General features: G+C 34.3%; 1 protein-coding gene across 1 annotated transcript in view; it reads left to right on the top strand.

The window, feature by feature from the left end:
• LOC120329256 (low-density lipoprotein receptor-related protein 2-like) overlaps positions 1 to 17197 on the top strand; it is a 59964-nt gene extending 42767 nt beyond the window's left edge. The window contains exons 76-102 of the mRNA XM_039395819.2: positions 526 to 649; positions 1099 to 1223; positions 1542 to 1658; positions 1820 to 1943; positions 2481 to 2602; positions 3014 to 3071; positions 3456 to 3545; positions 4121 to 4264; positions 5309 to 5400; positions 6097 to 6271; positions 6556 to 6617; positions 7264 to 7417; positions 7990 to 8090; positions 8544 to 8662; positions 9340 to 9490; positions 9965 to 10138; positions 10512 to 10665; positions 10897 to 11022; positions 11301 to 11438; positions 12193 to 12275; positions 12353 to 12532; positions 13006 to 13222; positions 13569 to 13636; positions 13869 to 13962; positions 14519 to 14708; positions 15218 to 15259; positions 16519 to 17197. Of these exons, the coding sequence (XP_039251753.2) occupies positions 526 to 649; positions 1099 to 1223; positions 1542 to 1658; positions 1820 to 1943; positions 2481 to 2602; positions 3014 to 3071; positions 3456 to 3545; positions 4121 to 4264; positions 5309 to 5400; positions 6097 to 6271; positions 6556 to 6617; positions 7264 to 7417; positions 7990 to 8090; positions 8544 to 8662; positions 9340 to 9490; positions 9965 to 10138; positions 10512 to 10665; positions 10897 to 11022; positions 11301 to 11438; positions 12193 to 12275; positions 12353 to 12532; positions 13006 to 13222; positions 13569 to 13636; positions 13869 to 13962; positions 14519 to 14708; positions 15218 to 15259; positions 16519 to 16665 (3371 nt within the window). The 3' untranslated portion in view covers positions 16666 to 17197. The remainder of the gene's footprint in view (positions 1 to 525; positions 650 to 1098; positions 1224 to 1541; positions 1659 to 1819; positions 1944 to 2480; positions 2603 to 3013; positions 3072 to 3455; positions 3546 to 4120; positions 4265 to 5308; positions 5401 to 6096; positions 6272 to 6555; positions 6618 to 7263; positions 7418 to 7989; positions 8091 to 8543; positions 8663 to 9339; positions 9491 to 9964; positions 10139 to 10511; positions 10666 to 10896; positions 11023 to 11300; positions 11439 to 12192; positions 12276 to 12352; positions 12533 to 13005; positions 13223 to 13568; positions 13637 to 13868; positions 13963 to 14518; positions 14709 to 15217; positions 15260 to 16518) is intronic.
• Positions 17198 to 17826: the final 629 nt, after the last annotated feature.

Below are 17826 nucleotides of genomic sequence, written 5' to 3'. Positions count from 1 at the left end.
TAAGTAACGACTATTATTATTTTGTGAGGAGTAAATCCAAGAGAATCGATAAAACGAGAGAGTGCAGGCTAAGGGGATCAATTTCATACTCACTACTCCACCAAGAGTGTGTAATGAATTGGGTGGGCAGGGTCCAACCGGGAAGTTTAAGGCGTTTTCAGAAATAGTAACTCCGGCATGTACAGAGTATGCGTGAAAAACTATAAAAAAGAAAAATCGAAATAATATTGTTGAAAATGGCAAAATGGTTAAGAGCTTAAAATGGATCCAATTGATCGCAACCACGAAACACGGTTTTTTAACCTTTTTCCGACCGTAGTTAAGTTATTTATAGTTAGACAAAAGGGTAACTTAGGTTTTATTACAACTCTAGTGGCCAAAGCGTAAACTATTGTTTAACCGGTACTCAGTTCCGTTTGTCGTATTTCTTAACTTTTTAGTAATTTTCAATACATTAATTTATTCTGTGGAACAGCTTATTGAATAAATCCTAAATGATCTACTTTTAATCACTTGTCCATTCAGTACCGAACCCATGCAGTATCGACAACGGTGGATGTACACACCTATGCTTACTCCACCCTGGTGGAGGATACAGTTGCTTGTGTCCAGATCACTTCGTTCCGATATTTGTTGGATTCAATGTCCGGTAAGTACGGGGAATTATTTGTTTTGTTTTTCTTTATAAGCATATCTTGTAATCTACTTTAAACATTTTTAATACTAGGAAATTTTTCGTATAGATTCGAGACTTAATTTTTTGAGCATTAAAAGTTAGGTCCAATATCAATATCCCTACAAAGTTACTTTCGAAAATAATTATTATTATATTGGGGCATTACCAATGAAAATTATTAATGAATTTCCGCCAACTTCTTTATTACTGTTTTGGCCCCAACTTGATCTCCATGACGCAAATTCTATGTGCTGTTTATCCCCAAACAGATTGATTAACAAGATATAACTTGTGTTGAGATTCGAGGCATTTCAGAAACTTTTCATTTTAATTCACTTGTCCTTATTAGAAACCCTCAAAGATTACAACTAATTAACAACTTTACGTTCTGGTTTGGTTATAATTGCTTTTAATTTTATAAGATGTGTCGCTATGTGCACTTCTGCTCAATTCCGATGTGAAGAGAATGAAAAATGCATTCCATTTTATTGGAAGTGTGACGGCGTAGAAGATTGTCCTGATGGAAGTGATGAACCAGATGTTTGCCGTATGTCCAATTTTTAAATCACTGATTTGTGAATTTCAAAATTTTTACCTCGCTTTTTAGGACATTTATCCTCAATTCGGCCATGTTTTATTTTAAGGCAGCTTAAGTCGGTGAAGTTTTTTTTACCTGTTGTGTGACCTCTGCTTTTTTGGCACTTTGTTATCATTAATAACTTTTTCCGGCGTTGCTCAAGAAGATTGTTATAACAAACTCACCTGGTAAATTTACCGTTTTAAGCAAATAGAGGTCTGAAAACCTATTTATTTTTCTCAGTGAATATAAAAATTTTATATTAAAATTATGTGATTATATTTTTAGCACCACGAGTGTGTGATGTTGGTCAATTTCAATGCGACAACTACAAATGTATTCCCCCAAATTATTTCTGTGACCATGACGACGACTGTGGTGACGGAAGCGACGAAGAAAATTGCGGTAAATGATTGATATATAAGATATAGATAAAAAAATTAATAAATACTCAGAATTTGATTGAAAAAACAAAACAACTGAATGAATTCTAAAGATTTCATCAAGTGTGCATGGTCGTTTTTGTATTTGAAATAAGTACAAACTTGAAATATTTTCTTGTTTAGATGAATATTCTTGCTTGCCAAGTCAATACAAATGCGACAATGATAAGTGTATCAGTAATTCGTTGTTGTGTGACGGTACAGATAATTGTGGAGATGGTAGCGACGAGGAGTCTGGTTATTGCGCGTGAGTAAAGCAATATCAACTTTGCATAAAGCTATTATGAAGATTTCAAAGCTTCAAATTACTCAATTACCATGAGCGCTGGGCATTTTCGAATACTTGATAGTTTCAGAATCAAATCAAATTTTAAATACTTATTTCATTAATAACTCACTAGAAAGAAAAGAGTCAGAATTGCATTTGAAAATTATGGCTTCCTTGAAAAAATTGAGGAATTTACCTCGACCTGTTGCGGACAAAAAAGAAAGATGGCGGCGATTCAAAATTCTCGTCTGAACCGATTCGAATAATTTACTATTCAATTCGATTTAGAATGCCCATTCCTTATCACTATTTTATCAGTGTAGGTCGAAAAAGAGACTTCGTCGTTAAGATGGAGATATCTCTACCATAAAGTACTCAATCAACTCGCCTTTGAAACAGGTCTTTTAGACCCGTAACTTTGTGTAAAGCGTAAAATTCACCATTTACATGTTGTTTACTTTCCATAACCAGCTTTAGGAACCTAATAATATAACTATTAGAACAACACTCTTTCAGAACTCACACCTGCTCCCCCGGAGATTTTAAATGTGACAACGGACATTGTATTCCAAAATCATGGATTTGTGACGTCGATGATGATTGTGGTGACAACAGCGATGAACCTTATGCATATTGCAGTAAGTGGATGATTTAGGTCTTTCAACCTTTTGTGACTAGATTTTGCCAATTACTCAACGAATAAATAAAAATTACGATATAAACTATTTTTCAATTACCAAAAAAACTTATTGTCACTTAATACAAAACAGACCCGATTCAGATAATCTTTTAGCTTAAAATTATTAAATATAGAAATAGCAAATTATTGTAATGTTTTGACATAACTGAAGCCTCGTCTATATTGTGTTTTCAAAATTCAAAATGTTTAAAGCTTTTATTAAATACAGCCTTCAGTCAGTATATTTTAAAATGAATGACCAGAAAATGGAGATCAAAATTAAAAGGAGTGACATACTCATTTAATTTAGTGTGTATTCATCTTCCGAATTCACACGCGTAAGATTCATAACAAAATATATTCATCTCAGGTGGACCAGATCACAGATGTGATGAACATAGTGAATTTGCATGCACAACAAACTACAGGTAAAAACAAAATAACTTTATAAGATGTACTCGTATTCATTAATATTCCAAAAATAGGAGAAATTTTTATTTGACCCAGGATTCGGATTGATGAGAAATTGTCTTATCTCCGAGTTCAAGTAAAAAATTTTGTGTACAACTACAAATTCCGGGTGATATAATTGCTGCTTATCTATGCTGAAGTCAATTCTATTCCGGTTAGAAAAATTGACTCCCTACCTCAGGCTTGACTCCAACTTGAAAATCACTAAAATGACGCAGCGGTACTACATGGCATACTGTTACTTGAAAACTTTCTGCTATATTTTTAGGCCAGCAGTTTACTCTTAACTAGCCATTTTCCTTGCTGTATTTTGGAGATAAAATTGAACCTTATTTTTGTAGGTGTATTCCAACCTGGGCACGATGTAACGGATTCGATGATTGTCGGGACAATTCAGATGAACAAAATTGCCCGGAGATTACATGCCATCCGTAAGTATATATTATATTCAAATAGGTAGCATAATTTTCGGTATTGGTATTTGATCAAATATAGGAGATTATTTATGAGAAAGATGACTTTGTATTTAATAGTATTTTTTCAAATGGTTGTTGCTTTAACAGTGATGAATCTATTATTTTAACACATATTTTGCGATTTTTTTTCAATGATTGCACACGATTTTGATCGAGTGTCTGTTAAATGCCAGTGCAACAGGTGACTGTACTACCTGCTGTGATTCCCCTGGCTTTTTACTGATATATGTTTGTTAGCAATTTCCATCATTACCAACTTATTACCAACTTGGGCGATCTGTTCTACTAAATTGACTTTGAACCGTGTTTTGAAACTATTTTCGTTTACTATTTTTATCGACATATCTCAGATAATATCAACTAGTCAATAAAGTCCTTCCCACTTTTCAGCCTAAATAATTAATATCCCTAGTATAAGAACTACCCGAGTATAGCCAAGTCAAGCCACATTTCATAATATTTCAATCATAAATTTATTATATTATATTCGAAATTAAAACAATAAAATATCTTTTTTTGTATACATTCAGAGACGATTTCCGTTGTACAAATCATAAATGCATTCCTGGAAGGTGGCAATGTGATAATTACAACGATTGTGGTGATAACTCGGACGAACAAGGATGTGCACCAAGAGCATGCTCAGAAAGTGAATTCAAATGTGACAATCAAAAGTCAGTGAGACTTGTGATATTCATTCTGTCACATTTACTCGTCCTATTAACCTATTTGGTATACATTAGGAATAATTAGCAATATGTGTAGCTTAAAATCTATGTGTTCGTACAACAACACAATTGTAATCGCAATGACGAAGTTGGGGCATGATTGGGACGTTATACAGATGTTTTGACGGAGATACGCTTATCAGTGAAAGATAAGGCTCGGTTATGGAGTATCAAAATAATATTACAATATTATTTGGGTTAAACATAAGTAAATCATATATATTTTATAGCCGTAAAAAGTGAATTAAAATTCATGGATCGTCCTTGGGCCGAAACATCTGGTTCGAAACGTTCGGTCCAAAACGTGATTGGGCCAAAACATCTGTTCCGAAACGTGCTTGGGACGATTGGTCCGAAACGTGCTTGGGCCGAAACATCTGGTCCGAAACGTGCTCGGGCCGGAAGGTCTGTAAGCCAGTGGTGCTTGGATTCGACTGTTTTAGTATTCGGGGTTTGAGATCTCGAGTTTACTCTGGGTGTTGAACTGGATTACATATCGATAGATCCAACGATGGAAACTTCATCAGTATCATGCTGATTGTTTAGTAGATCTTTGTTTAAATTGGATATATTGAGCCAATAAACCAATCAGTGGTTGGATTTTATAAACGTAGGTATAATGGTTTCAAGCTCAAGTGTAGTACGCACCACTTCACAATTTCATTACCGTATTTTGGGTACTATAGGACGCATCGGGTTATAAGGCGCACCGTCAATAAATTGCTCAGATTGTGATTTTGCCCATATATATATATATGGCGCATCGGTCTATAAGACGCTACCGGTACTCGTACTGATTTTGAGTGTTGGCAATCGAGCATGAAGCACTAGATCAATTTTAAGAAATAAAAAGAATTTGAAACACGCCTTATGGTCCGTAATACACGGTAATATTACTTGATTGCATTTAAAAAACAGGCAGAACAAAAACTATGAATAACAATTTTTCCGTAAATCATATTGTCGAAAAATGTTAAAATTATTTCTCAGATGTATTCCTGGATCGTGGTTCTGCAATCAAGAAGATAATTGCGGAGATAATTCTGATGAAAGAGGCTGCGCATCGCACACTTGTCAGCCAGGTATAACTGTTTCCAAACGTTATTGCCACAAAAACCGGACATTGGATTATACAGCTTTTTTACATATATTGCTGTCGTGTTATGCTTCATTCTTTTATTTGATATTGTTCTAGTTGAAATTTCACAAAATCTGAAATTAAAAAAAGATATATTTTTGTTCTTAATTAAATACCCTGATTTATGCATTGGTACAAATATTGCAATACACTGATTACGCTTATATATACCGATAGATATATATTTTGCATAGTATTATAACTTTTTGCGTTTCCATGACGCTTCAATGATAATTAATCCAAGGTTTGACAGGCTTTGATTCGGTGCTCCGCTCGGTTCTGTGTAGCATATAACATATTATCTCTTGATAAAACTGTAAATATTGCTGTTTTGTTATTGTGTAAAACGATCACGAAAGAATAGGTGAACGCCACTGAATGTAGCACTAAAGGTGGTTGAGATTTGAGAAAGTATCAGTATTATTCAAACTATATCCTTGCAGAACTGCATAGCTCAAAAGTTTGTTCCTGATGTTTGATAAAAATATTTCCAATGAAATTATTTTCTCGCCAAATTACTCCTACAATGGTACATTTTACACATTGCTATCAAAATACTTTACTAATGCATAATCCAAGTACATAATACTGCATATTTCAAACAATGTTATTTGAATGTATACCTCCACAATTTTTTTAGGATATTTTGAATGCACCTCCGGACATTGCATATCCGAAGTCCTTTTGTGTAATGGAGTGCGAGATTGTCTAGATGCGAGCGATGAAGCACCTTGCGAACCTAAGTTTCCCGGCGGAAAATACTGTCCAGTAGATGTCAAATTTGAATGTAACAATCATGTTTGCATAAACCCCAAGTACGTTGTGGATTGTTCATTTTTTATTACTATCCTGTTATCTACTTCAACTTTTGGTCAATTTTCAGGCAATAAAAATAATGAAATAGAGGAATTGATAGAACAATAAATTCTAGAAAGCAATTTTCAACTATATGAATACGAAAGATCAAATGTCAAACGAACGTGTTCTCGTACACAATGCTAAATTGTGCTTATTAATTAGAGGAAATTTACGACAACAGCAATGTAGCAAAACCATCAATATGTGTGCATCATGTCAAATAATTTTTTAACATTTTTAGTTTCCGTTGTGATGGGGATAACGATTGTGGAGATGGTTCAGATGAAACACCTGCAGTTTGCCGTAAGTAACATCGCCAAGTACATGCTAAATCATTAATAGTAATTTTCAAGCGATTCAATATTTCAATGTTACAGTATAAACAAAGTTAGGTGATATGGATCGCTACATCTCGTCAGTATTACATAAAACTCAAGTTATCACATTGCTGTTCGGGATGAACTCAGGATGAAAGCGTGCTGACCAAGAAGCATTTGAATTCAATGGTTTCTAACATACTAAAATACTATAACGAAGTCAAATCAAACTATGTTAGTAATATTACAATTACACGTCGTGTCGGGCTTTGCGTTCTAATGATATATAAAACATTTGACAATTGACACCAATATTATTGGGCGCTCCAGAAGTGTGTGTGTGTACCAATATGGGGGTAACTAATTTTGTTCGCCTACTTCAAATCAAGTTGTTTAAAGAGACTGAAACCTATGGGCAGTGGGTATATTCACTTGGCTAACACAGATAGTCCCCGGACTTGTAATAGAGCTAAAATAAGAAAACTCGGAATAAAATTATGGCCTTACCCTTACCCGGTACATACACTATGGAAGTACCCCATATTTTATCATGCACAGTTACGTTCATATTTAAACGTTTACCATGTATATTTAGTTATTTTTCGTAGAATTACCCAGTAATTTCATTTTAGTCACTATCCCATGTACAACACCATTTTACCGGTGCAACCAAACATTCATTTGTATCTCCGGACAAGAAGTTTGCAACGGTGTCGATGACTGTGGTGATGGCACAGATGAAGATATCGGATTGTGTTCCCCTCCTACACCTGGATATAATTGCTCGTTAGTATCACGACCTTGTATGGTATTGTGCTTTGTCTGTAATTGGTAATTTTCAAACTACAGTGTGCAGGATCCTATAATATATCTTATCACAACACTTCTTAACATAGAAGCAATCTCGTGTTTCACTACATTTGCCTAGTGACTAGGTCGACTCTACTTTTCTTATTAAAATTACTTGATGTTTTTCTGGCAACAGTGAATACCCGCTTCATCACATGGCTTCTGATTACTTTAGTTAGTTTAGTAGAATAAAACTGTTAATGAAAATGTTCTCCCGAAGTATGCGAACCAAGATGGCGGACATCGGAACGTAACATGGGTAACAGGTTAGGGTTAGGCGATAATTTCTTTCCAATTTTCCTTATTTTAGTCCTATTATCAGTTCGAAGACTAGCCAAGAGCCTCCCGTAATATTTATACCTAAAATTATGGCCTAACCCTAACGTAGTACACATATTACATTCCGATGTCCGCCATCTTGGTTCGCATACTTCGGGAGCCCCGAATTTTCCAATAACAGAGTGATAATAATCATAATTATCTTATTGCTATAAAAATACCATTTGCAGATTTGAATCGTACAAATGTATAAATGGCAATTGTATTCCCAAATTAAAACAATGCGATGATGTCAACGATTGTGGAGATTTATCTGATGAGATTGGATGCCGTGAGTTTATTTCTCCTCGATAGAGATAGAATATAATAATACATTTATTTTTATAAATCCTATTTTAGCCCTACTGATTTAATAGATTATGGTTTGAGTAAATCACACTCGTTTTATGTTTATGTTCCCTTAACAATATGTGTTCATCAATATGGATTTGTTGGTTTCAAAATATATTATAAAATCTAGATACATGTATGAAACACTTTCTAAATGTACAAAAATTGACCCAAATCGGGGAAATAACAAATAATATTATAACTGCTTGAAACCATGGCTTCGTATACACGCAACTAAGAATCGGTACTTTCAAATTTTGAATGTTTATTAGTTTTGCACCCCACGACTTCAATGGTTTTTGTCTTCATTTTAAATTTTTCGCCCACTACATTGTTCCTGTGATATTTCCGTTGAATTTCCTCGTTTTCATTATCTTCTTTCATCAAAATATAGACAAAGGAGAAAATGATTTGACGTGTGATAACAAACCATGCGAACAAATTTGCAGCGATATTCCAGGGAACGAAAACATGACAGGATTCTACATATGCTCGTGCAACAGTGGCTTTGACGTTGGTTATAGTTTTTTTTTTTTTTTTTTTTTATTATTGCGCGTTGAATTGTTCGTTTATCTGTTTGAGGGACACAATTCATCTACATTTCATTTAGAGAGGTTTTCTAGAGGGAGATTTTGAAATAAACCCGTGTAAAACTACCACGGGATCATTTTGTGTTACTCACAATAGAAAGAATATAATTTTGACTTACAAAAATGAGCGACGATTGTTAAAAACTATTTTCCGAATCTTTTAGTGTGACTTGTTTGTCATTTCTATTTTTTTGATGAATTCGTTCGTTTGTAGAATCAGAAATAAGACTCACTTTAAATAAGAAAATGAATTTTCACACAATTAACTGCAAATCTCGGAGGTTGCATGATGTAGGAAACATATTTTTAAAACAAGAAGAAACGATGCAATTGATGACCTTTTGTTGTACGTATGGTGTGTCTCAACCCCAGTCCTTTCTGAGATTATATAGCAAAGGATTCTTATTATCGCTATGCCGTTATATAGCATTATGATGCCACAATTTAAAAGTTAGATTGTCTAGGTTATGCCTTTATGCGTCATGTTCCCACGTTTGATACATGGCAGCAAATGTACCTTATCTACTCAAATTTATCAAATTTTATTCGAATACATTCGAAAATAGTTTACATATTAACATACTACCAATTTCGCTTTAGATTAACCCTGATGACACACATTTCTGTAAAGACATCAATGAATGTTTACAGTGGGATATTTGTCAACAAAGTTGTAAAAATTTGAAAGGATCTTATTCATGCGGTTGCTCTGATGGTTACGAGCAAGTTGAACAGGCGTGTAGAAGCAAAGGTATGAAGTATAGTTATTAGAAAAAGTATTAGGCAGGGAAGTTACCTATGGCCTATATTGTTCATGTTCAGGTTGTTTTTTTTGCTCTTGAATATGCAACAACAACACAAACGATCGTATTTTAACTGTTGGTCCGTTTGCTTAGATTTATTTAAAAGAACTTCCTTAAATTTACATTTTTAAACTTTTTTTTATTCTCTCGTTCCTGTTGTTTTTGTTCATAATATTGTCCACAAACTGTGCCATTTACTCTCAAAGATAACTTTCGTGTCATTCATTTCCGTACGTTAAGATTATGCAAAGCTTAACTACGTATCCCTCTGCTTTGTACCTTTGCATTGCGGATCCATATTTGAATAATGTTATGATACCGCTTATTACCGTAGTAACACTACTGTATCTCTGTTACAATTGTCTGAACGGAATCACGAATCATAGACATTTGGTATTATAAACTGTTTTCATATTTTCTAGGAACCATACCTATTATGTTAGCACCTGATGAAGCAATGGTACGAACGTATGATCAAACAAATGATTATCAAGGATTACTTGTAGATGGGCAATCGCGTAGTCAAGCTATTGATTACATTTATATTGATGATTATACGAGCATTGTATACTGGACAGACACTCTTACTGGCGGAGGTAAGCGTTGAAAATTTATATTTTTTGAATAAGCAAATGGAAATTTACATTTTATTCATTTTTTCTTCTATTCTTCTATTCTTGTATTACTGAAAATCCTATTGTTGGCGCGAAGACAGCGAAGCAATATTTTATTTTTATGTAATCACTCATAAAAAATCAATTTTTTGCCATATTTGTCTTGGAGTACAGTAGAACTATATGATAGTATTATCAACTGTTAGATTAACATTCAAAGTGCTAAATAACATGTTCTATGTTTTGAAGTATTCATGTAGCAAATAGCTCACAAAATCCATCCTTTTAATACTAATTAGTAGTACTTGCCATTAGTCATGTAGTCTTATAAAAATGTAATACTTATTATTCTAAGATGATACCAGAGCCATCACCCCAGCAACTTCTCAGATATACCGCAGCAAGATGCCGGTAATTGATGCAATGACGAACAATATGGGATACCCACAATCTTTGAATATCTCAGGACTGAAAGAACCAAGTGGAATAGCAGCGGATTGGGTTTCAAAGTCAGTGCAAATAATCGTCACAAATAATAATATAAAATATAGGATGAAGTATTTTCGAACGATTTCAATGCACGGTATTCTTACTTTTGTCTAAAAATGAAGCAATAAAGTCTACATTACGGAAATATAAGATCCCATATGTCACCGATATATATGCATCATTTTTATTTTAGATGTTACTTATTTTAAACGACTGTAAACTAACATAATTCTCACGTTGTATAATCCCAGAAATATATATTGGACTGACACTGAGCAAGGTACCTTATCAGTCGCACTGCTAGATGGAAGATATAAAAAGACGTTGTTGACAAGACTCGACCGCCCGTTCGCGATAGCACTTCATCCAGAACATGGGTAAAATTAAATTATGAACAAATCTTGTCGTCTAGTGTTTTCTAATGCTAGCTTGATATGACAAACGCCATTCGTTAAAAAATCGTCTCATTACATCAGGTTAACGTGCTAACATTTACCCCATCTAATATGGTCAAGAAAAGCCTAGGAAAATAATTTAAATTTCAATATTTTAAGATTACTCCTCAAATCAGAATGTATATTGTCGCCCAAAACCAATATTTTAAAATTGAACAATATTGAAATTTTGATTGATATGTTTTTTTTAATATAAACAGGGAGATGTATTGGACAACAGTGGGCACAAAAACAGCACTTTACATGGCTCATATGGATGGAACAAATATTCGTTCTCATGATGATTTAGTTTTAGATTATCCCACTGGTATCGCTATCGACTACCAAAATAATGGAAGGTAAAATGTAGTATTACATTTATTTCTTATGTCGTAAACGTTCTGCGAGGTATACCGCATTTGTTATGAATTCATTGGCTCACTGTAGTTATTTGTCCTTAGCTATTCTGAGTAAGAGTTGGTGTTAACTTGCAGCCTTCCAAATCTTGTGTCGTTCGTTACGTGTTGACATAATCGAGCGCCAGTAAATCCATGCATATTTTTATCACACCAGTATTATCTTTCAGTTCCAACTATTTTATCTGTAATATATGGGTTTCTGAATGATGACTTGCTGCTTTTTCTCAATTCATTTACGTAACAAAGTCGCATATCTCATAAATCTGTGTTTTTTATACTTTTTTTCATCACGTCACACTTTACAAGCCAAATTTTTTCGCATTCCTCAGGAACTAAAATACAAATAATGTAAATTTAATAATACAAAAAATATTGAAGATATATAATAAAATTGAGAATATCTTTAATGGGGTCAATGTGCTTACATATTCTCGCACGAAAGATCGAATCTTGGCTCAAATTTGATCGATATTTTGCTTTGATATATATTGATGTCGGAAAGATTTAACCACGACCGTCATTGAGCCATTTCGCGACATGAAGGGTCGAGACCCCAAATTACCCTTATAGTTATATAGTCCTGATGTAACTACTATTAGAAATGCGACAAATGTTCATTTATCATTCTTTCGACATTTTGTAAAATTTTTTACGCTTCAATAATGATAAATATGTGCATTTCGAATATATTCAGGTTATACATATCTGATGAAAAAGCCAACACAATTGTCTCAGTGTCAAGGTACGGCCGAGACGTACAGTATGTAATTAGAGGAGGTAAGATATTTTCCCTTTTTTTTATTAACGTTACATTCCACCAAGTTCATTAAAAAAAAATGTTTTTCTGCATGCAGATATCGGAAGTCCAATATCTGTTGATGTTTTTGAAACCAATGTCTATTGGACATCGGAAGTTGATAGCGCCATCTACCAGCAAAATAAATTTGGGAAAGGAATAAAATCGACTGCATTGGATGGCATAAGGAGACCATCTGGAGTTAAAATATTGCAAAGATACAAATACGATTCCACAAGTTCGTAAATGTCAAAGACATTATTTTTTTTATTTTATATGTATTCGATAATGTTGATTAAATCGAGTCTTGGCGAAAATCGGCGTTTATGACGTCTCTTTCCGTCATATATCCACCTAACGAAACTTACCAAACCAAATTCAACTTGCATATGCGCGATTCGTAAATGATTTCAAGAATTCCATACCTTTCATGCTATTGATAGAAGCACTTCGAACATTCTGTTAACCATGGTTTCAGATGGTGAAGTGTTTCGATGTGATTTTTAATTTGAGGACCCAGCTAAATCATGCGTAAATGGGCAGATAGCATCGGGCCAAGAATCGTGAAAATTGGCCCGTGTGATCAACATAACGGGCTAATGTTATGTTTGGCCATATTGTTTTTGATAATATGTGCGTACAGTAACATTTGGTTTTTGAAAATGTGACTAATTTATTTGAAAAACAAATTCCTGATTCGTATTCTTGCAGTAAAGCCTCGTTGTAAAGAAAACCACTGCAGTCATTTGTGTCTGTTGGGACCTTTAAACTCTTACTCATGCGCATGTCCTGATGGTTCGTCATTCATACCCGGAAGTGCAAGCGATTGTGACGCTGGAAAACAAGACGAAAAGCAACCACCTGAAGTATGTGCTTGTCGAAACGGTGCTACATGTGTATACTCGACAGATGGAAAACCAAACTGTGTGTAAGTCTCCAAATCTGAACTAGTATTATCTCTCTTTATGCACAAGATTCAACATTGCAGATATCGCAATACTGTTTTTTGATTTGGCTACCAATTATTGCAGTAGTGTGATGCCCGCATGAAAGTTGAGTTGAGTGTTTGGGCACCTGAATCGACATGCTTTTTCATAACGATTTTGTGGGTTTCAGGAAATCTTTACTGGTGATGATAAAACGTCAAATCCCTTTTCTATTGTCAATTTCGAGTTCTAGTTTTCCAGCCTGCCGCATGTAAAAACATGGATCAGAAAAATACCTATCTGAAGTCTTTTGCAGCAAAGTATTTAAGTTTTGCATTTGTATCACAGTTGCGTCGAGGGATTTAGCGGAGATACATGCGAGAAGGGATCTGCGAAGCCTGTCATTAGTGGATCAAGTAAGTTATTTTAAATAATCGTCACATTACAGGAAGTATCAAAAATGAGTAGCAGAACACATCATTGATATACCGTAAATAGATCCCAAAAAAATTTACATGCGTGTTACGGTCTTGATTCGATGACCTCTGAACTTGGAAATTGAACCAAAGCATCTGGTCTATGGTGTATTGAGGGAAGCATATTTTACACGTAAGGTTCACCCGCAAAATTTAATAACTTGTTTTTCAGATATTGCTGCAATTGTTGTTCCTATTTTACTACTTATTCTGCTCTCACTTGGAGCTGCGATATACTACAACAAGAGAAAGAACAAAGAGATAAAGTAATACGATTTTATCTATATTCACCTCTTTATCCTTATGCTGCCTGCTGGCAATAATTAATTGCAACAAGGCTGATATCGTCCCTAGTTGTTTCAGTGGTCTAAATGTATTTCAGTTATCAACTGGATATATTAAGGAAAATTTTTTAACGTTTGAATACTTGGAAATTTTAAATACATATCCTGCGAATATGAACGACCCGTTAGCCGTGCCCTGTGCAGCGCTGATCATAGGTCATGGGTCATGCTAAACTGGAAAGATTCCAGTTCTTCCGAAAATTGCTTCTTACATACCAGTGAAATTTTGGAGAGAGATGAAACCCAATATACAGTAGCAAGATAGTCAGTTATACTCAGATAAGTAATAATAATATATGTGTCTTGCAACCTGCACCCATCTGTCAGTCCTAGTAAATATTTAATAAAATGACCCTTCTAGTAATCTACAATTACACGAATCCAGTTTGTCACCCATGCCTAAATATCCAAACCGTAATTATGTGCGTAATAAAGTTTGTAATAACCATTCAAATATCATTTGGAATTTATTTTACAGCCTTGGCGACGCAAGCTCATGTTCATGTCTGAGTGGGTTATCTTCGAGCATGTGTTCTTGCTTTGGTGATAATTCTAAGGACACGTCATTCGATAATCCCAACTCTGTTCGATACGAGAGAGACAACGATGACGTCATTAGCGGTCCCGGCACTGCTGCAGAAGCACCATATTCCGTAGCGACAGAAATGGTTGGTTATCGTTTAATGTTACATGTACCCATTTTACTGCATTCATTTATTTGTTAGGTTGAAACCCTAACCCTCTATTTTCAACCCCATATGCTGGAAAAACCCCTATAATACCGTTGGTGGCGACAACTAAAGTGCTTCATATGATTTACTGTTCAAGAATTCACAATCCACTACTACAAGCTTTTTTGTTGAAACATTTCTGTGGTGAAGATTTTGTTATGTATAAATAACCCACAGCTATCGGAGTCTATTTTTTTAATCCGGTGTCGGGATTCGGAGTCCACCAATTTGTCGACACATATTGTTTCTTTGATCAAATATTACCTATTTTGAAATATTATGTCACCTAAAAAGAGCGAACAGTGTCGTCGCCAGTTTGTGTGACTATGAGTGTTTTAGGGAGTGTAAGAAGGCGTGTAACAAAATGGCGGCGACCAGGTATATGGAAGGTAAATTCTTGATATGGTTGAGAGTGTCGACGCCTAACTTTTAAAATTTTTATTCAGGATGCAAGTGGAAGATCATTTGAAAATCCAACATTTGGAAAGGTAATTTGAAATAATATATGTTTGAGTACCGTATTTTACACGCCATAAGGCGCACCGGAAATAATTTTTCCAGATTGGAATTTTGTCCTCACATGAGGCGCATCGGGCTATAACACGCAACGGTTATTCAAGAAGTATTGGGTTACTGTATAAGGCTCATTAAACGAGAAAAAATCGTCGTTTATAGTTATTTCATCTTATTTTGAGAAAACGTAAGACGGTTTGTTTATGATTGGGTGTAGACAATAATGCATAAAGCACAGCCTGGTCCATACATTCACAGGCATATAAAGCGCATGCTCATTTTTTGAGAAAAAGAGATTTGAAGTGCGCATTATGGTCCGTACCCAGTCGGTATATACAATTAGATAGCAAATGAACAATTCATGTAATGCCAGTAAAAGTTTACTTGTCATTATCAATTCATCATGTTCATCCCATTCTCACCACCAAAAACGTAATAGTAAGATATCATACATAGCAATATAATAATAAATACGGTATGCTACCTTGCTATCTGCTTATATCATATGATGGTGCTGCTAGCATGCCAAAAATCCGTCCTTTTTGTTTCGTCAACCTATGTTTTTTTGACAGTATGTACGTAGTAAAATAGGAAAATATTTTATTACTCATAATCTTCAAACGAAGGAAATTATATTGTTCACCAAATAAAGTATCTGCTTGAGGCTATAATAAAAAGAGAAACTCGCATACAATTTGGGAAAGCTTATTCAAAACTGGAATCACCATTTATCACTGAACTGACAGAATATTCCGAGTTTCTGTCCATATAACACATTGTATCAATAAAAAATACGACAAGTTTTTTGTTTTATTATTTGACACGGAATGGATCGTTTTGTTATTATGTTGTTGTTGTTGATCTTGTTGTTATTAGTCATTCTTTTCTTCTTGTTGTTATAAAACATCGCCTGTCTTTTGTATTATTGGACCAATTGCTTTGAAATTGTCATTAGTTTATATTGTATTTGTCGCGAGAAGACTGTTACTTTTATTTATTTCAAGTACTTCTGTGGCCTCTATGGGATTCGTTTTTTGTGTGCGATGACGTCATCAAAACTTTAAAACTGCGCACCTTGTGGCGGTTGCCGCCTTCACGTTGGTTGATTTCTGGTGGTCAGTCAGAGACTGCAATACCAGCAGTCTATTGTGAAAAATTGCGCAACCTTACTACTTTGTTCTGGCTTTGGTCTACGTGTCCATATTTTTGAACATTAAAATCTTGTTTCATTTAGGAACCACCGGCTGGAATCCCGAAAACAGCAGAAGAAACTGGTGCAGTCCCTGAGCTTTCTGCAATGAGAGCTGGTTACAAAAACCCCAGCTACAAAGACAACGCGGTCCTGTTAGATCATGAATTTCATGACACTTCAAAAGCTTGATCTCGGATTATTATTACTTGATTATCATCTGTTAAACGTGGCTAATCTTTAAATTTACAAGTAAATGTCTGCCCATGTTTAACAATATCGTCACTCGTGATTTTTGTACATTTATTTTACAAGTATTATATTGCCTTTAATTGCTTCATGTGCCTTCATTGTTATTTATCATGTTATTAACAGTTTAGTAGAAAAAACGGAAGATTTCACGGTAAACCGATATTTGAAACTTCTGTCATGCTTTTGTAAATATCACCAAGCCTACTGGAATAGTTAAACGTAACCTTAACTTCAGATTTATTCTATTATTAATGACCTCAAATTAAAATTTGGAAATTAAAATTCAATATTCGATTCATAATCTCCGATATCTTATGTCCTGGGTTTTTAAATCCACATTGTGATTTATATTTTATATAATTCTAATATGCTTCTTACTTTAATCTGACAACTTTATCATCCTTTTTATCATATTATATAAATCTTAATAAATCCATGAAAAGTGTGTTGTAATAGGTGGGAATGTAGAACACAATATCGCGCATTGGTTTCTTGAGGATGAAATTTCAGTTAATTAACATTCATGGTCAAAAATTTAATTTGAGTCGATCAGTATAAATGAGGATATAATACAATTTATATTTTGTTCCTCATTAGACGTTTTCACTACGAGCAAAGCAGTGTATAAGCAGCTAATAAATCGTAACAGCTACCTATACCAAAACCAAATTATGTCATGGATAACCTTGCCTCGATGAAGTACAAAAATGCCGTTTATTGCATATATCTCTGGCATCACAATATTTGTTGAGAAATTGTACGATATCGGTCATATTAACATCTTTATAAACTCAAATTATGTGTATATAGGTGTTTGTTTATTATTGAATGCAGTTTTCAAATCATGTCAAAAAGCAAGATATAGTTACAGATATTACCTACCCGAAGGCAATCTATATCACTACAAATGTATTTACCTGTTGCTAACCAGACAAGGCAAGTAGAACAATCAGATGAGTGTATTGAATCCCATTACGTCGATAAAACAACATCATTTTTGGTTATTTCAAGTTCGCGTACTTCAAAAAAAATTTTAAACGACAAAACCTAGAATTGTCGACATAGCTGGAAAAATAAGATCCGATCAACAGCAGGTAAGAT

The sequence above is a fragment of the Styela clava genome, chromosome 12 (assembly GCF_964204865.1).
Source record: "Styela clava chromosome 12, kaStyClav1.hap1.2, whole genome shotgun sequence".
Classification (NCBI taxonomy): Eukaryota; Metazoa; Chordata; class Ascidiacea; order Stolidobranchia; family Styelidae; genus Styela; species Styela clava.
The sequence above is the reverse complement of the archived record's forward strand: the minus strand, read 5'-3'. Positions and strand labels throughout refer to the sequence as shown.